General features: G+C 40.9%; 1 protein-coding gene across 1 annotated transcript; it reads left to right on the forward strand.

Annotated features, from left to right (window-relative positions):
* rorc (RAR-related orphan receptor C) lies at window positions 1-18,567 on the forward strand (the record flags this gene model as incomplete). Its single annotated transcript, XM_080501097.1, has 13 exons — window positions 1-133; window positions 227-340; window positions 6,179-6,208; window positions 14,751-14,836; window positions 15,121-15,262; window positions 15,380-15,733; window positions 15,822-15,923; window positions 16,000-16,121; window positions 16,920-17,052; window positions 17,139-17,246; window positions 17,328-17,438; window positions 17,716-17,825; window positions 18,403-18,567. The coding sequence occupies exons 2-13, from the start codon at window positions 289-291 to the stop codon at window positions 18,565-18,567; spliced, it is 1,515 nt and encodes a 504-aa protein (XP_080357223.1). The 5' UTR covers window positions 1-133; window positions 227-288.
* Window positions 18,568-20,725: the final 2,158 nt, after the last annotated feature.

Here is a 20,725-nt window from a genome sequence, read left to right on the forward strand (position 1 = left end):
GAGAGAGAGAGGAGAAGAAGAAAGTAGAAGAAGAGGATGACTGCCGACTTTCCGGGCCAGCAGTGAAGAGGAGGAGATGGCTGTGCACGTCTTCAAATGCCTGCGCCGTCCCGGGCGCTAGAGCCTCCAACAGGTAGCGGGAGTCCCAGTAATGTCACTTCATGATTCCAGTGGCCAGTAGCCGGAGTTACTGACTGAGCACCCCTCTGTGGTTTCTCCCTGTCAGTGTAAGAGTGAGAAGTGTGTGTGTGTGTGTGTAGGGCCTCCAAGTGTTTTGACAGGAGAGTTATGGAATATGAGGAGTCCGACGTGTCCCCCACTGAGACCCCCATCAAAAGAGGTAAGTTGATCCACCGCCAACGTTTTTGTCTGTTGTTCAGGGGCGGATCCAGGTAGAAGGCGGGGGACCGAGAGTTAAACATATATATGGGGGGGAGGCGGGGTGGGGGGGGGTTCTTGAACAAGCAGACTGCAAAGTGCCAATGCACTTCATCTGTTTAGGGCATTAAATTTTTCATCTTGCCTTTACTGGATAAATTACTGCTACTTTTAAAGAGGGTGCATGTCACTTTATGTCTTAATTACATTACTCTCTTCAACATCTGTGCAATTTGTAAGCTCATCGAACTAAAATCTAGATATAGCTTCAAAACAAGAACAATGATTTTACTAATTGGTGTGACTGTGACATTGGATTCAGCTTAGAGGCAAATGTCCACAAGAAACCCAACATTCCCAGTTCAATTTTACTTTTCATTATTCAAAGGGAGCAGTGATTAATAGCACCTGAGCCAATGTTGAGTGAATGAGTACACAAGGGTGTCCAATAAGCCCCTGCAGCTATTGGCATTGCCGTTGCAGGTGTGTGGTCATTGTAACAGTGTAAAGGACCCACAAGAACACTGACGTAAAGCTTTCGCGCCCTTCGGTGTTTGTATTGTGTGCTATGTTACCTCTCCCTTCCTCTTCCACACAAAGTAAAACAAACTCTGATTTCCCAGTGTGCCTCTGGGCGCCCACTCCCACCCGCACCTCTCTCAAAGCCGAGCTCTCTTTATGTCAGTCGATTGACCTTTCTTACACCAGCCGTCTCGCTTTCTCTCTTTCGTTTTCTCGTCTCGCCGTCACATTGCTTGCTCTCATCTCCTGCCCCTTCGCTCTCATCCATCTTTACCCCAATAACCCTTCTCATCCTTCTCACTGGGATGTGGTTAAGGTGCTGTGAGTGGGTAAGAATGGCAGTAAGCCTGAATAATCCGTGGGGATTAGCTCTTATTTTTGCTTCTGTTTCTGGTCAATGCTTTACTATTCAAAGCCTCTCTTTGGCTATAATCAAACCGTTGGCAGTCACGCCAGGTAGGAGAGCTTGTCCCTTTGCCACAGAGACCCACTGCACACCTTTCTTCACTGCTCCCACAGTGCGGACACTCAGTTTGCTCTGGCTTGTTTGCACTGCACCGACGGGCATGATTATTTCAACAACATTGTCTCAGCTGAAGGCACATGAAGTTCAAGGCTGGAAAAAAAAGAAATGTTTCCTTTTCATGCATCAACATTGCATTGATTACCATAGTTGCACGGGACTGTCTTAAAGTCCTGCATGTTAAAGTTCCCTTTCACTTAAAAGATTTACAATATGTTATTACATATTTTTCCATGTTTTGAAAGATTTTAATCTACAATGGTGTGTCTGCTCTGAAAGCTATTTGCTGATGGACACAGTTAACCTTTAGACGCAACTGTCAGCAGTTTCAATTTGGAGCTGTTTTCCTCTAGCAGAGATTAAACTGTCGTGGAAGGTTTAGCACTTGTTAATAAACTATAATCCTAAATCCTATCTCCATATATTAAGGATCTTTTTTTTTTTAATTCATTAACTTTGATTGTGATTTTGGTGTTATGTAACCAGCTGAAAGGCAAATTAAATGAAGGACTTTTGAAGACAAATACAGTGTACAGTTATATTTAACTGCTCGGGCACAATTTAAAGAGTCTTTATGTTGTTTATCAACAGGGCTTTGAAGAAAATCTCCACATTAGTTAGTGGTTGTATGAATTTTCTTACAAGTCACAACAAGTGAGGACTTGATACTACCTCAATCCCAAGAGGGTCTGATTCAGATGTAAATAAAAGAGAATCAATTTACCTCTTATTATTATTATTATTATTATTATTAGACTTTGTCTTTACAGTAGAACATAAACAGTTGATCAGATTTTGAAACGTTTACATTTTATCAATCATATTCGCTCATCTTGATATCATCTTGACAGAAGCAGGAACCTCAAAAAAACTTGCATTGAATAAAAAAAGCTACAGGTGCAATTTCAAATTATTAATTAATTCAGATTACTGGAAAACTATTGCGTCAATAACACTGATATAATAGTCTGAGTGCGGTTTGCTTTACAGTTCACAGAGACAAGTTAAGTGTTATGCAACAAACTATATGTGAACACAACCTAGAAATGACTTTTCTGGTCAAAGACAAATAGGAAACTGGTGTGTTGTCACAGGAATGAAAACTTTGAATTTTTTTTTTTTCCTTAAATCATAAGCTGTGGAGTGGGGCAGAAAGCAAAGAAGGACCATCTGACCTACTATCAGCCCCAACCCACCAGAGGGATTTTTGACAGTATTACCTACGTGCTGTGAAGGTGCTTTTCCCATCATGCCTTTTCACTTATTGTTTAAAAAAAACAACCCAAAAAATCAATTCTATTAAAAAGAAGGAACTTATTAAATATAAACAAAGGGGGGGTACTACAAGACACTCTCTGCATGTGACTGCCAGAGTGAAAGTGGAATAATTTTAACGTTCAAGCTTTTGTGAAAGAAAAAAGTTGAAAACTAGACATGAAGGAGTTAAAGGATTTATGAGAAAGGAAAAAAAATGCAGTCTGGGGTAATTTACCATATCCTGCCACTGGTGCTTTTTTCAGGTTAAAGTGGAGATTCAGTGCGGTCGGACTGTTTTATTTCCACAGGTAGTTTCGTGCTGCTGAGGTAGCTCTTCTTAATGCGACAAGCCTCTTCGTTCTGGTGGCTATTGTGGGTGTTTTCTCTTTTTCTCGAGTCCGACGTTTAGAATTTTGAGACACTTTGAGTTCCGTTCCGTTTCCCAACGGTCAGAAAGTCTTGGTTGTTACGAGACAGGCATGCAGGGTGTGCCTCAGGGATCTATTGTGGGTCCAATCCTCTTCTCTGCGTGTTGTTCTGCAGCAAGTTCACTTATTGCATCACCTAACGGTTATCTTCGAATACATGATAACACTGATGACCTCTCTGGATATTTGAAAACACTGAAGACATTACCTTTTGGTAACGAAGCACCTTGTCCCACCGTGATACATTTACATTAAATTGTATAGGTTCTGTGCTCCGTGCGCCATATTGGTTATGTTCAGGCAAACTTGCTGACCTCCCTCTCTGGGCTTGGTGGTCTTTAGCGCTGTTATGTAACACCGCATTTCAGCATTTACCTTATATGTCAGGATGTGGAGATGTATTGGTGAGAATTTCACCGATGAGCTGCGCTGGTGCCTCTTCTGTCGACGGGGTCGGGTATGGTGAGCATGCGGTGGATTTATGGCCGAGCTGACAGGTGCATCTTGCTTAATGTGTCCATGCTGTGTCCCATTTAGGTTGCACAGACGCAGGTGTCAGTGATTGCGTTATACATGTTTGCCAAACTAACCACCAACCACTGAGTTTTATTCCGTTTTGCGACATGAGAGTTTTAATCATACGAAATCATGAGCGACACGGTCGATGAACGACGGGGACTCTGAGCCGCCATGGTGTGCTAGTTGCATTTTTTTTTTTTACTTGATTACAGTTACTTGCTAGTACCTCAAAAAAACAACTAGCGAGTTGCTTAAAAAGCAAGTGATTGGTTATTTAGGAAAGTCATTCACACATCACTTTTTTGAATTTGCCTGAATAATGTGTCTATCGTTGTGCTATGACACATTAGGGGGCTGTCCACATGATGTGGGTCATTCTGTGCCCAGGATTCATGAGAACTTTTTTTTAAGTTCTATTAATTACGTGTCTCATGAGTAGTTATCATGGTGTTTTTAAAGGTACATTCAAGCAAGTATACGTTAGAGCTAATCAATTTTTTAAGTTAATTTTAGATTAATAACAATATATGCATGTAGGTTAAGATTGGAGTTAACCAAGGAGCCATTTTTCATGAAAATGACTTTCCTTGTGGTGGATGCGCTCGGTCATAATTCAGACGTCCGTCAGGTAGCAGGATGTCTCAGCAGCACTCCCGTTGTTCAAAGTTGCTCATCCCTCATGTTTAGTTTAAGGACTAACTCACTAATGGGTTCAGTGACAAAGCTTTCCAATAATTATATTAAAAGACTGCAGCAGACAGATACTTAAAAATAAGCTAGTGTTTATTTAAGGCTGAGAATACAGTACAGTGCAGACACTGTGGGGGCAGGAAACCGGAGGATGACGCTAAAGCATGAGCACAGGAGCACGACAGAGAAATGACAGCACAACTTTACTGAAATGTCACTTTCTGTAACTGTTGTCGATGTCAAACGGGTAATCAGTTACAATCACATTACAGCCAAAGGTAGTTTAGTTTCAGTCATGCTATACGTTATAAGTCGTTTTCACTCACGTTGGTATATGAGTGTGTTGCAGGTTTTCGTTTCGTGCCGTTACAAAACAAAACCAACAGCTTTTAAAATCATTTGTACATGTATTTTTCATTAGATATCATAAAATCTTGAATTTCTGTCACTGAAAAAGACAAGTGGTGTACCCTTGCTACACTGAAGCCTTACGAATGCACTACATAATAACTCCGCCCCATTACCAAAAATCAAAACGAAAATAACACAACTGATTACCTTTATATACACTTCACGTTGCATAAATGAATTGGAAATTGTTTACTTATTTCTGTCTTAACTGTTCAGTGTTTCCAGCAAATCTTATTTTGATGTTTGATAAATACAAAAGGAATAGAAGTACCGGTGCTTTATTATCTCCTCAGGGGAAGCTCTTTAAAGAAACATGCAGGTAAGTCACATCATTGTCAGTGTATCCAAATCAGTCTCTCCACATTGAATTCAACTATTTTCCACATTTTCCACATTGACTTAGTTGATCTATCCGTCGTTAGCAATCTATGAGCTGCAGGAATTCACCAATAGTCACATGTGACAAAGTCAGATGGGCTGGACACGAAAATAAACATACATCAAAATAACCGTTTACTTTAATGTATAGAAGGTACAGGAAGCCACAAAGGAGAGGGTAAAAAACATGTGACAGATTGGCGAATCAAGTCTTGCACCAATGACAGACTACGAACACAGCGATCGTTTAAAAGAAAGTCCTTCTTTCTGTTTTGAAACGACGCCTTGATTCTGTTCTGATAGTAACCTGTTGTTCAATATTTGTTTGTCTCTCCTCGGTTTAGCAATCACTTGACGTCACTTACTCATTTTGTGTTGAAATGGGTTTGGTTTTTTTTCTTCTTCTCCTACACTTTCCGCGCGTGTACGCTGCTCTGCTTTCTGCTTTCTGCTTATGAAGCAAAACTGATTTGATGAGGGCAGTGAAACAGAGGAAACCACAGAGGGCCTGATCTGGCGCCAGAGACAGGCCGACGAGCTCCACGTCTTCCATTGATACTTATCAGTACCGACCTGACACACACACACACACACACACACACACACACACACACACACACACACACACACACACACACACACACACAAACACACACACACACACGCACGGTAATAAACAGACCCTTTTCTTACACACGGTCTGCGACTGAGACTAACTCACAATTGCGGTCAAACAGTCAGACAAAAAGGGGGACCTGTTGCTTCATATACACCCACTTTCCTCTGATTTTTATCTCTTTTGTGTAGAAGTGCTGAAGCCTCCTATCATATTGCTTCATTGTCAGTTTTCATGATGTAGTTTGAGAGTTTTGCCTGGCTGCATACATTTTCATGTAACTCTACTACGTTGTCCAGACAAAGACAAAAAAATTATTTCTGTGCGTTTCATCTCGATTTGAAACTTACGTCTATTGATCTTTGATTGCATTGCGTGTTGTGTGTCTGATATATTAGCGCTTAATGATGCTGAGAAATAAACTTAGTGTTCTCTCCCGTTTCATTCTCCCTTCAGGAGGCGCCGTGTCCAAGAAGACTCATTTAAGTAAGTTATCACTGGATGCCGTTTGTGCGTATGTGTATGTGTGTGTGTGTGTGTGTGTGTGTGTGTGTGTGTGTGTGTGTGTGTGTGTGTGTGTGTGTGTGTGTGTGTGTGTGTGTGTGGGTGTGTGTGTGTGTGTGTGTGTGTGTGTGTGTGTGTGTGCATGGTTATGACATTGTTTATGTTTGTGCTAGATAATTGTGCATGCATTGTGGTGGGCTTCATAGTTAGTGAACATACATCATTGCACCTGTATTGCACACACACACACACACACACACACACACACACACACACACACACACACACACACACACACACACACACACACACACACACACACACACACACACACACACGCACACACACCCGCACACACACCCGCACCCAAAACCCTTGCCATCTGAAAGCAGTTGATAACGATAACATCTAGTCTTTTTTTAACTTCTTTGGTTTAACACTTTCTGCCACAACTTTAGCACACCTGGCCGTGCTATCGAGTGTGGAGATGCTGCGTGTGTAACACACCGCCTGTCTTTATTGTAGTTGGTGAAACGATAAAAACGGGCTCCTGCTGGAGCAAAGGATGGGTATCGATCATTGTGGTGGTCTTGGCTGCTTCGGCGCGTCGCTGAGATGCTTCAGATGAAGCTCTGATACCAACAGGAGACATGAGAGACTTGTTAGGTCACTGAGTATATTCACTCGAGTTGTAGACAGTCTTTTAAATTTCTTTTGAAATTGCTTATTCTCTGCAACCTATGCTCCTCATTTTTTGGCAAAAATTGTCAAAAGTGACCACATTCCTATTCCCCTCAGTATATTACATTGTTAAAATGTGCTTCTCTTAATCGAGTGTAATATTAAAATACTGACTTGAGTAGAATTGTCCTTGTTACATTTGACAATTGATGCTGAGACATTAATTTCCCTTGTAAATTTCCCCTTTTTAGTATATTAATTATGTTAACTTCATTGTATTTAGTGGTTGTCAAGAGGCGAAGATACGGCAAGACAAAAGGAATTATTCTGTCATCGATCTTTTTTCACTTCGATAATCTTATATGTGCAAAATGAAGAAAAGGAGAACTTAAATAACTCTAAAGTGTGAAAAGTATTTTATGAAGCCTCGTTGCCTCGGCAAGTCACATGTTTTTTACGGCATCTTCAACGTCATGAAGTCCTGAAGGAGCCAGACAATACAAAGTATTTAGTGACACAGACTGAGGGGGTGAACGACAACAACAAAGGTATACAAGAAAAGTACCTTGAGAAAAGAGTCAGAGCAGGGGACAGTCCCCCCTTTTTTGTCTCTGCTGTCTTTCCTCTCTCTCTCTCACACACACACGCACACACACACGAACAAGGAAGATGAGGCAGTGACTGACACTCAAAAGACTGCATATGTGCGATGAAGCTGCAGTGAGCGCTCCACCTGGTTCACCAAAGGACGAAGACAATACGGGGGAAGAGTGAAAGATTTAGGTGGTGCAAAACTTTAAAAAAAAAAAAAAAAGAAAACTACAGAGAGTGTGTGTGTTAAGGCAGACTGCTGAGAGACAAAGTGAGAAGAAAAGTGAACTTGTGAAAGGTGAAAGTAGGACAAACGTCTGAGACAAGTGGAGGAGTGAGGATGATGCGAGGTAGGATTCAGTGTGTGTGTGTGTGTGTGTGTGTGTGTGTGTGTGTATGCGTGTCTTTGATCAATTGAATGCTTCATGATGGCAGATCTGAACACTGAGTAAAGTGCAAAATGTTTTTGATTGTGTTTGATATCGTGGTCAGAACGTCTCGTAATTACGGCGCGTCTTTTCTTTGCTTCCATCAAAACCTGAGAAACTTTCACAGAAACCTCTAACGCTTCAGCGTCATCATGCTTTGGCATCCAGCTTATTCGTTTATGCAAATTCACATGTGGCCTTACATTTTGCTTCTTTCTTTTCAATGTTAACACAACATTGATTCATCTAATTTACTCGTCCGAAATCAAACTGCATTCAAGTCGTTCAGTCCATAATACACACATTCTCCTTGTACTTATAGCTCAGTGTGTACAGAACCTGTTCAAGGACCAGTTGTCTTTTTTTTTTTTTTTTTTTTTAATTATTTGAGAATCTGTCTTGGCAGATGGCTATATTCACGCAAACTGATGATTTTCACTTTGACTTTTCTGCAAAATGATTCATCTGTGTCCTCACTTTGATCAATCTGAAATTTGAATAATGCCACAGATATTTCCACCGTGTGTTACTCCTACATGTACAGTTATTCTCATGTAAGATCGAGTAATGTTGTGCAAAACCTCAAACATTTGGAGACAAATCTCATGCTTAACGCTCACAATCTGTTTGTTGTCGGAATTCACTATGCTTCCATAATCATAATCAACCATTTATTGGGCAAGTCATCATAACTTCTCCCTTCTTTCCTCTTTTTTTTTTCTTTCAAACAAGCGATTCTATATTGAAAGCAATCTTATTATACATAAATTAATTGTTACGCTAAACAATTAGAAAGGTGATTCTGCTCATATTGTTGCCTCTTTGCTCCAGCAAAGCATAATTTCCTTCCAGTTAATTCACAGTATTTATCATTTAATTTGAAAATATAATCAAGCAAAGCATTGTACAGATAAAACTGGTGTACATTTTCAAACTCGCCCACAATGCTTACAGTGAGTTATCTTTAGAAGTGTAGGACAAGGGGCATTTTTTTCAGATTTACAAACTGTACAGGACAATCATGCTCAATAGCGTATGAACTAATCCTTTACACAGAGGCAGTGACATATATTTCCAATTTCCTTAGTTAAAAGTTCACCATCATGTGTAACTTTGGGCAGTCTAATACTATTGCATGTAAGGATGTTAGATGTTGACTTTAAATGAACATGAAAACATCCTATTTAAATGAATACATAAGGATACACATTTTACGTCAACCTCTGATCCAGGGCACCAGGTTGCAATGTGACTTTGCAATAAAAAAAAAATAACAATAAAAAAAACCTTTTTGCGCACAGCAAATACTAAACAACAGAAAACAAGATGCTCTGCTACTGCAATTCATCCATCAGAGTAGATCGATGCAGACAGGATGCAGACAAAATGCAAGACTGTGATCAAAGGTGATGACGGTGATTCATTTCATTTCTCAAACAGTACATTTCCAAGCTTCATAAATTTAACAGTCATCGCTGGTCAAGGAGGCGGCAAAGAAGCAAAGAGCCTCACAATGACCGATTACCTACACACACGCACGCACGCACGCACGCACGCACGCACGCACGCACGCACGCACACACACACACACACACACACACACACACACACACAGACCGATGCACAGCTGTTGTTCAGATGCCTCTGGCATGCATCATATCTTCGCCCTGCAGCTGTGTGTGGATACTGTATGCGTGCACAAGAGGAAATCAAGCTCCAACTGATGAAAATAAAGCTTCATACTTCTGTGTCTTCGCCACAGCTGGAGTACAACGCATTGTTCCAACTCTCACAGCTCTAATCCGAATTCCCACAGCTCAACATTCAGAATAGCTTTTTTCAGCTTGAATTCTTACGCAGGGTCTTTATCAGATAGGATTTCCTTGTTCCTCTCGGTGCACAAACCTGCACTCCGCTTCCAAAGCTGCAGTAGCGTTTGGCTTCAGATCAAAGAAAAACTTCAAAATCGCAGGTGACACATTCCCCCCCAAAATATGGTAAAAAATGAAATGCAGCAGTTGAGCTGATTCATCGCTTTCACTACTTTCAAACCATTACCTCCATCAGACACCTTCAAATTCAACTTCAGAGTTAAATCTGATGCTCATAAGTGTTCAGATTAGTGTTTGATTTTCATTTTGGGTATTTATTGTTGTTAAATAATTAATGGGAATCACTTGTAAAGGTGTTCTCACATATTTGAAGCAGCCAGAACAGTTTGATTGTAACACATTGATTTACAGTACGTCTGCTGAGCAGTGGTTTACATGGTCATATTCACATTAAAAATCTAAACAAAACAAAACAAAACAAAAAAACACATCTAATTAAGCACATTATCAGGGGGATGCATTTTATATCACCTAAGGACTTTGGGCCTCCAACACACCGGATGCAGCTTTATCTGCCTGGACACTTGGTGACGACACTTCGACTTAATTTGGAGAAAATGAGTAAAACAACTAAACAGTAAAAAAAGTTGACATGAAACAATGCTTCAATGCTTATTGAAACAGTTTAGCAATATTCATTTTCCTGTTCTCTTTTGTCCCGGTTACATTCTCGAGTGCTAAATTACATTCTATTAAAAAATTATTCAAATGAAAGAAGAAAGCTACTCTTATTTCACATTGTCAGTCCTATTCCCCTCTTTTTTAGCAGGAACAGTCATTTTGAAGTTGCTCATGATATATAATACAATTGTGTTATTAACTACATTTGTAAACACAAATAAAACCCATGCATTATTTTAAAGTGTGACGTTCAGCTGTTTCTTTAGAAAATCGTGGTGTGCCAATGATAAACGAAAACATTTTGGACAGTTATTCCCCACGTAACTGAAATTCTAAAACTGCTGATATATGCTCGTTGCCTCTGAAATGGTGATGTAAAATGTACAGAATATTAAAACAAGATGGATCTTTCTGAAGAAAAGAAGCAAAATGCAATGTAAAAAACGATTAAAAAATGCGCTGGTGAATTGTGTTTAAACCTACGTAAGCAATCCATTACGCAAAAGCATGTGATATTTCGACATTGTGTGGGTCTGTGGGTGTGTGTGTGTGTGCGTGCGTGTGTTAATATGGGTGCAATGTGGGTATACAAACTTGTGTTTGCACTCGTACTTGCGTATGTACCAAAGGTAAGTTTCCATCAAAGGAAAGTTGAGGTTTTCTGTCCGTTTACAGTGCAACAAACAAACTGCTGACGAGGAGATTTCAGGCAGACATTGACGATTTGAGAAGCGGCTCATCTGCATCTATGTTGTTTAAATGCCCCGAAACAATTATTAAAACCATAAATTTGATTTATTCCTCTTAGAATTTGCTCAGTTGCTTTCTTTTCTTTTCTTTTCTTTTTTCAATGTCAGTGTTCTCAGTTGCGACTTGTAACACCAGCGATCCTCTTTGTTCTTTAAGTTGCACACGTTAAGCCCCAAATCAATGTCCAAGTCTCCAGAAATGATATGTAGCTATGTGTTCGCCCCCCCACCAAAAAAAATAGGAACTCACGGTTGTTTTTCCAGTGCTTTTAAAGTTCACGCGAGTGTTTTGTCATTGATCGCTGAAAATACTGATTGAAAGACCGTGAGACCATCTCTGTGTGGCGTGGTATACTGTTACGTGCGGAAGCGTGGGTGGTGCCACTCTTTTTATTTTCACTGACGATTCGAAATATTTCCATCACTGGAAGTGTTGGTGAACACAAAAAAACTCCTCCATCTTTTAAGTCCACGCGTAGCATGACGACGTGCGGGTTTAAACGAATACATTAACCCTTTCAAAACCGAGAATATCTTTTCGGCCTCCGCTTGAAAGTTTTACACTCAAAATGAAAAGGGCGCATCTCAGGCGACCACAAGGTCTGTTTGAATAATTTTGGGGTCAAAATAAAGGAAACGGTTGTGATATTTGTTTGAAAACTTTCCAGTGTGTTGAGAAGGTAACATGAGATGCATCACAGTGTTTGGTAATTCTGTTGATTGAGGTTTGAGTTATCTTTGGAACATATACAATTGATTATAAATGTCTCTGAGGTTCTTCTGTTTCATGTGATGGAGAGCATTACTTGTTATTTCCATGTTTTTTGTGCAGTAGACTTTTTGTCTGAGGTTGACACCTTCGTATTCTCCGCCTTTCCCCATTTGCAAATATTCCACATCTTCAGCAGTCCAACTGGCCCTCTGGATTGGACAGATTGGTTTCACTCAGCTTTGTGTGATGCGTTGAGTTCCGATTAGTCTAGTCAGACGAGCACAGTAGAAATCTAAAATATTGAGAGTTTGTAAAAAGACAAAAAAAAAAAATTCAAATGCGCTAATGATCAAAATAAACAATTTCCATAGATTCCTTCTTGGGTTATCAAAGTGAATAGGAATGATCCACAGAGACATTAGGTTTTGATCGCTGATCCGCATTTCCTCAGTCACTCTGAGTCAATTTTCTTTGTGTTTTTAGCTCATTTCCTGCGCTGCTCACAATATTCTTCAGTGACTTTTAATGTTGTAAAAGGCATATTCCACATTTGCAAGAGCAAGTCATGCTACAGTATATGAGCAATGCCTTTTTGCCATACTACAGTGCTCTTCTGCTTTTTTTTTGCAAAGTGAAACACAATCAGTTCATCATTTGTGACTGAGAAAGCCACTAAAGGAAGAAATAATAGCGGCGTCATATTCTTATCGCTTCCTTTCCTGTACATGCAGGGAGGTGCTGGGTTTGTTTGGTCTGCCGCTGCTGATACAGACAAAAGCGCTCACACAGCCCATGTTGGTTGTCAATGATTGCTCTTTCAAATTCCACTTTCAGGTGTCCCGTTACTCTCAGGCTTTAAAAATCAGCAAGCATTTTTTTTTTTGTTGTATTACTTTTGCATAGAAAACAAAGGATATGTTAATTTAGCCTTCAAAATGTGTTTATTTGAGTTACCTGAGCTACCATTGCTTTGGAAAGCTGTTGAAACAACTGTGTGTGAATGGGTGAGTGAGTGAACAGCGAAAACTTGTGGGTCACAGTGGATTTCCTGTTGTTTGAGGTTGACAATCAGAACTGAAATAGCAGAAAGAACAGACCACCAATGTTCTCTGTGCTGATCCTGCACATCAGACAGACCCACAATCACACACTCATCCACTTTAAGTTTGAGGTGTGTGTTTTCTTTGCTGTTGCTGTTTTTTGTTGTTGTTGTTGAGCGATTAACAGGATAATTCAAAAATTGGTGAGCTATTAGATTAGTGAGACACGATAGAAGTGATTTGATTTTTCCTAAGATCAATATTCTATTGCAAGGCGGAGGTGTGGGCTCTTTCAGTATTTTCGTCTTGTGTGTGAGTTAATGCCACCCTTGGAGAAATCCTTTTTCTGTATTGTTGTTCAAACCACAACGTCTCAGTGAGACTTACAGTGGCAGTGGTTGAGTCTGTGAAAATCTTCACTATTTTCATGCTGAATCTTGAGGTTAATCAGTTTCATATAATTTGTGAGAACTGCAGTCAATGGCCCGCGTCATGCAGTTTCTCATTCGTCGCACATGTTTGTCTCATGTGTCATTTTTATTCGCGCCTCAGACCGGCCGCCCTCCACCAGAAGCCTTTAGGAAATCCTTTTGGCATACGATAAAGAGGGCACACACTGACACACTAACACACACTTGTGAAGAAATCTGACACAGTTATGCACGGAAACGCAAATACTACGGCGTATAAATATCATCAACGTGCACACGTAAGAGTCAGACGGTGAACGCTCACACACTTGCTGCAATTTGTAGAAGGAAGCGAGAAGACGGCAGTAAAAGACGATCAACGAGGTTACTGTGTGTTTACAGTGTACTTGATACTTCATGCTCGCTGGCTGTGGACTGTGTCCATACAGACACATGATAAGTGATCAAGCTGCTGCACAGTCTGGTACAGTTTTGGTACTTGACTGAATGAAATGATCTCTAATTGTGAGAAAAATCGCCACTAAGTCAAAGGCTGGTGGGAGTGAGACTCTGAAGATCAGGGGTATGGGGAGTGTTGGGGGGTGGGGGGGTGGGGGGGGCATTACTGGCAGTGATGAAGGAGAGAGTGTATTACTGGCAGCAGTGTCCTTTATGACCGAGACAGAGAGGGATTCGCAAAGAAAGACCTGACATGAAAGAGGGACAGTCAGACCGAAAGAGAAGCAAGGCAACCACTTGAAAGGACTCTGAGGTTGACACCTTCGTATTCTCCGCCTTTCCCCATTTGCAAATATTCCACATCTTCAGAAGACTCTCTTTTTTAATGCATTTGATGTTATTTTGTTCATCAGGAAGAGCAAAAGGTGTCTAAGAGAGGAAACTACCTTGTTGGTTTGCCATGGTCGCACAACATGCGACGTTTAAGGGGAAGTACAGCTTCACCTTCTCATGGTGGGAATCACTTTGCAGTCTGCTTCTTTGGTTAAAGATATGTGTTGTCATATTTTACAAAAACAGACAAAAGCTGTGTGCTATCAGTACTGATCTTGACATTATCCACTGATATTTGTTTCTTTACTTCTAATAGCATACAAATTTATTTTTCTGAAATCATAGCAGATGCCATGAAGATTAAAAACTTGCCTGCTGAGCTTTCCTTGAATTTTAGTTGACAGTTTGATCCCTGTTGCTTGTGATGTCTGACCAACACCCAACCTGGCAACTCACCGTCACTGTGTGAGTGTGTGAGAAGGTCATTGTGGAATTCACTGACGGCCAATTACTATTTATCTGACTCACTATTATGTGGCACCTTTGCAGAAAGAGCAAAGTGGTTTTTAATAAACGTTGACACAAAATGTACTTTTGTGGTTTTGCAGCTCAGATTGAAGTTATTCCCTGCAAGATCTGCGGAGATAAGTCCTCTGGAGTGCATTATGGAGTCATTACCTGTGAAGGCTGCAAGGTGAGACACACACACACACACACACACACACACACCCTAGACACGCAGCCACTAAAGCCCAACTTAAAGAATAATTTTTGTTTTTCTATTCGAGAGTTTTTGCATCCCAAATTTCAACTTTGGACCATAAAACGCAGACTTGGTGACTTGGTTTCACAACAAAATCAAAAAATAAAAAACATTTCACAAATCGCCTTTTTTGTTTTATTTTCAAAAACATCAAATCTCGGTGCGTCCCATACACCAATAATGCTGGTGTTGGTCTCGGCTGCTCCTGCTCACAGGGATTCTTCCGGCGTAGCCAGCTGCCCACTGTGTCCTACTCCTGCTCAAGGCAAAGTAACTGTCAGATCGACCGAGCCAGCCGCAACCGCTGCCAGCACTGCCGCCTGCAGAAGTGTTTGGCCCAGGGCATGAGCAGAGATGGTGAGACATGAAAAGACACTCATTGAACACCTAATGAAGCTACTTTATTCTTTCATTCACACCATGCTCTTTGTCTTCTCTGTTTGTTTGGGGGTTTTTTTGGGGTTTTTTTTATAGCCGTGAAGTTTGGTCGAATGTCCAAACGTCAAAGGGACTCTCTGATTGCCGAGGTGGAAAGGCACCGACAGCTGCAGCAGGAACAGCAGCTCCAGGGAGAAAACCAGCCCGTCCTGTCGTACGGCACCAAGAACCGTCAAGACCGATCCCCCCAGCTCCTGCAGCCCATCTCCTCAGCGTACTCCTACGCCGGGGACGCCGAGCTGCTGAACTACGCCGCTGACGTTCACCCGTACCTGTTGTGCTCCCCGGGCGACTCGCAGGTTTCCGGCATGATCTACCGAAGCACCGGTGTCTCTCCCACTATGAGATCCCAAGGAAGGGTGGACAACGGCGGACACTCTGACATAAGAGGTGAGGCGCACACCTCACTCAACACACTTCTAGTCATCAACCTCACCTGGTTTCTAACGGAGATCTCATTGTTTCTGTGTCGCCAAAGGGTTTGACTCCAGACAATCGCCTCACGAGTTGATGGCGATTCATTCCTACAACTCCTTCGAGGATCCTTACAGCCTCTATCCTCACTCTCTGCGAAACATAGGTGAGCAAACGGGACTGAAAACGGGCAGGACGCCGAGTTGTATTTGTAGCGTTCACGATCTCCTCCTCCTCTCCAGATGAACTCTGCGCCAGCATCGTGCGCTCCCACAGAGAGACCAGCCAGTACAGAGTGGAGGAGCTGCAGGCTCTCAAGTTAAAGCTGTTCAGCAGAGAGGAGATCCAATCCTACCAGACCAAAGTACACCTGACTTTCTCTCTCTTCACTCCTCTTTTTTTTTTTTTCCTCCTCTCTGGTTTTATGTGTGTGTGATCTGCTCTCGGTCTCGTCTGAAAACATGCCATGTCTCATGTCTCGAAGCCACATTTATTTGATGAGTCAAAGCGAAAGCACAGAATATCTTCACTTATTTCCCCCTCTCCTCCTCTGTCCTGATCAAAGAGAAAGAAGAGGTGGCAAATAGAGCGATACATGACAAGACCTTCACCAGTGAATTGAGTGGGAATGACTTTGTATGGGATCAGTGAAATGTCAGGCTTTTTTAATTTATTGCTTCTGTATGCAATTGAGAAGCACTTTTCGCTGCTTGTAGTTTTCCCAAAGATGTAGGTTTACTTGATCGGCACCATGTAATCTAGTTCACCACTCCTACACTGGGAGTGTATAAAGAGATTATATAGTATATATTGCTTCCAATACGATATTTAGTTTGTGTAGAATATGCATCTGCAGAATTGGTAGTATCTATACCACACCTCAGCTGCATTAAGACCAACAGCAGGGGTAGAAATGAACACATTTCATTGTGTGTTTATTATGAAACTCAAGGATGCTGTACAGTATGAAAACACATTGAATACTACAGTAAAAACACCCAAACATGACGCAGATGTTAACAACACACTGGATCACAAAAATCATTTTCAAAACAACTATGTTCAAGCGCACATTTCCAGTGCTCTTTTCCTCCTTTAGTTGTTTTGCAAATTAATCACTTGACATAAAAACAGATGTTCCCTGTGTGTCACTGCGGTTCAGTCGGTGGATGAGATGTGGCAGCACTGCGCCATCCGGCTGACCGACGCCGTGCAGTACGTGGTGGAGTTTGCGAAACACATCCCAGGTTTCCGAATGCTCAGCCAGAACGACCAGATTGCACTCTTGAAAGCTGGTGAGTTTCTCACTTCACAAATATGCACTCCAAGTCAAAACATTTTGCTCTTTACTGACGCAGTTTCGTGCCGTTCTTCCACACAGGGTCCATGGAGGTGGTTCTGGTCAGGATGAGTCGGGCCTTCAACACAGACAACAGCACGGTGTTCTTTGATGGGAAGTTTGCCCGAGTTGAAATCTTCAAGTCTTTGGGTGAGCGCACTGACTGATATATCTGGAAAAATGCCACAAACCTGGCAACTTGTTGATGCTGACCGGCGTCTTTTCTCGCAGCCTGTGGCGATCTGATCATGGCGGTGTTCGACTTTGCTCATGATATGTGTGCTCTGAAGCTCAGCGAGCAGCAGATCGCTCTCTTCAGTGCTTTGGTGCTGATCAACGCAGGTGAGAATCCGTGGAACTGTCCATCGGGCAACATTAATGATTGTATATAGATTTTTGTTGAGGGGGGGACCCATTTTTCATTCTTATTCCTTTTTTTTCCCTATAATTTCTTCATGTTGATCTAATCTGGCTGGACTCCAACCCCATTCATTTTGATTCCTCGATGTTTGCTCACAGTTCTGCCTTTAAATATGAATATGTATTGAGAGTTTTGCAGAGTAAATTGTTTAAATAACAGTAATGTTCATGTGATTTTTGTAAATGTTGTTCTCTGCAGACCGTCCATGTCTGGAGGACAGAGGCAGAGTGCAAAGGGTGCAAAGAAGTGTGGAGTTGGGACTCACACACATTTTACACAGAGACCACCAAGAAAATCTGATGCACAAGGTAAAAGCGTGGACAAATACTCACTGTCGTTACTTTGAGTGTCTTTATGCAGAATCAGCACATGTGGAATACTGATCCAGCATCAAAATAAATACGCTGCAATGTAACCAAAGTGCGAAAACCAATAGAGTAGTAGGATGTTGGGTCCATTATTTTTTTAAATTCTTAACTATATTGTGCTGGTTGTGCCTATCAGCAATTGCTTTTATCATCACACTTTCTTAGAATTAATTTCTTTATTTACTTTTTTTGAGGTTGTAGGTCTCCTGTGCATAGAATGCTGTGCAGGATACACAAATTGTTGGCATTTTTCTTTGTCAATTCTCCTCCAATTAGTTTGAAATCCATATTGTTGATGGGAAGTGATGAAAAAAAACATAATAAGTCTGTAAATACTTAAAGTGCCAATTTGTGTTCAAATGAATTAACATTCCAGTAAATTACAAATAATGCGTTATATAATCAGGGAGTTCCACAGTGTTTCATCCTCAGAGCCTTCCATCACACTGCATGTAACACTTTGCTCTCTGCCGCCTGAAGTCGGTTTGTAACCCGAGCGTGTGTTTGCTCCCTGCAGCTGTACCAGAGGATGGCAGTGTTACGTTCCCTGTGCAGTCTGCACATGGAGAAGCTGCGCTGGTTCAGCCAGCGGTACCCGCTCACCGCTCACTCCATGTTCCCTCCGCTCTACAAGGAGCTGTTTGCGTCTGAGGCCGAGCTGCTGCCGGGGGCCACCCACTGATCATTCACTGGAATATGCAAAGACAGTGGCACACACTCGCGTTTCGACATGTTGTTTGAAAAACCAGTACGTCCTGAAAACAATATATTTTTCTAATATAAATAATCAAGGAAGAAGGCACAGAACTTGCGGAACGGTACAGAGATGTTCGTAGTCATCTTTGTCAAAGATGAGATTCAATATTTTGAGCTTGAAATGAAGATGTTGGTTGTTCCAGGGAAACATTTTGGTGTTCTTTTAACAGTTTGTCATCAGTCCAGTACGTGATTCATTCTGTCTCAGGTTGTAAAGTTGTGATTCTGTCCAGTCATAGTTCCTGTGTGTCACGGTGTCTCAGACGTACGGATTCAAAGAGGCAACACCCCGGTCAAGAAATGAAAAAGCCGCTCTTTTGCGTGGAAATTCACTTTTCCATTGGTATTGAGACGAACCATTTCTAACATTTGTAAAGTAACACTTTGTGGAGTTCAGATTGAATTCTCACAGGTTTCTATTTCTCATTTATTTGCTTAAAAAAAAAAAAAATCATCGAAGAAAAAAAACAAACAAAAACACACCAAAAAAGTCAAACTGGTTCATATTAATAAAAGTAGTGCTTTTGATAGTGAGGTAAGCCGCCTCTAGGGGGCGACAGAGAGTTCCATGAAACGTTAGGATATCTTGCCTCTAGAATTCTGTTTTCTGTTTAACTTCTGAGGAAAGTGATCATGCCAAAAAATTATAATAATAATAATCTCAAGAGTAAAACCATATATTTCAAACATTAACACGGATTATGCTGGTAGCCCAATAAATAAATAGGTAAAACAACTTGCTCAGAATGAAATCAGTTTGATCATGCAGTCATACTGCGATGGTGGATTCTCCTCCTGTTTTATCTCTGAGCTTTTTTTTTTCCCAAAAGTTTTGTTGGCTGCAGTTTTGCTGTGACATTTGATGAATCGACGCAGTGCTGAATGTGCCAGTTTCAAACTGAACACATCAAAACAATTGTGAAACAACATGCCTCTCTGTGTCTGTATGTCTGTAGAGAAGCATTTCTCCTCAGGATGATGTCACAGATTGACCAATAAATCTTGCAGGGCAGTGGTTTATCTATAATGTTCTCTGTTTGTCTAGTTAAACCCTCGCAGGTTCTTTCTTTTTATATTAAATATTTTTGAGCTTTGGAAAGATTTTGCATTCAATGTAGACTTGATATCCAGGTAAAATGTCAAGATTTGGTAATAATATCTTTGTCTGTGTGCTAACTTTTCTTTCCCCGATCAACTCTCATACGTGTTGTTTTCACTGTGTATCTTCAATAAAGCCCTGAATAAAGAAGAAGAAATGTTGAGGGGATTTCAGCATTAAATACTGGACTTCCAGGTGTAGTTTTCTTTGTTCCCACGACAGTTGAGATTTTTAATCGAGATGATTTTATGTGAGCCTTTAAATAAACTGCTGAAGCTGTGACACTCGGCCAGTGTAACGATCTCATTTGGTTCTTCATTGAAATGCAGTAATAAATCGGACAAAAGAGTCATTTATCGAATGTCCGGGGAAAAAAAGCTTAATCAGAGCAAAAAGCTAATTTCTAATTCTCAGCAGCATGGTGAATAAGGTAGCGTAAGCAACATTTCTGTGTTGCAGCTGCAGTGATTAACAAGTCGGAAATATTAGTCACTGGTGACTTTTGAAAGTTGTTTGTGGAAAGTTGTCATACACAAAAAACTGTTGCTAACCAAGTGAAGAGGAAGGATATTGAAAGGGTCTGCGTCAATTGGATGAGGTTAAATTTTTTTCTTCTAAAAACCACTAAGAGTTAAGTGCACCTTCTGTCTGCGTCTCTCTGACGCAGGTTTTTGGCAACGATGCAATTTTTTTGAACAACTTTCATATGTAGTCGTTTGTTTTGGGTTGTTTTTGTTGTTGTTGTTTTTTGTATTTGTGGCTTCACATCAGGTAAACAATTCTTGCAATGTTCCACAATACAAATTTTATTGTTCCTGAACTCGTAATTTCACTGGCATGTTGCCTGTATGTGTCTAGATGCCTCGAAGAATGAGATCATGAATGTGACTTCACTAGATTTCCCAAATGAAAAGAGTATATTCCAGCAACTTCAGGGTCTTTTTCAACAATGGTCACTGATATCAGTGATGTAAAATCATCAGCA

This window comes from Blennius ocellaris, assembly GCF_963422515.1.
Source record: "Blennius ocellaris genome assembly, chromosome: 8".
NCBI lineage: Eukaryota > Metazoa > Chordata > Actinopteri > Blenniiformes > Blenniidae > Blennius > Blennius ocellaris.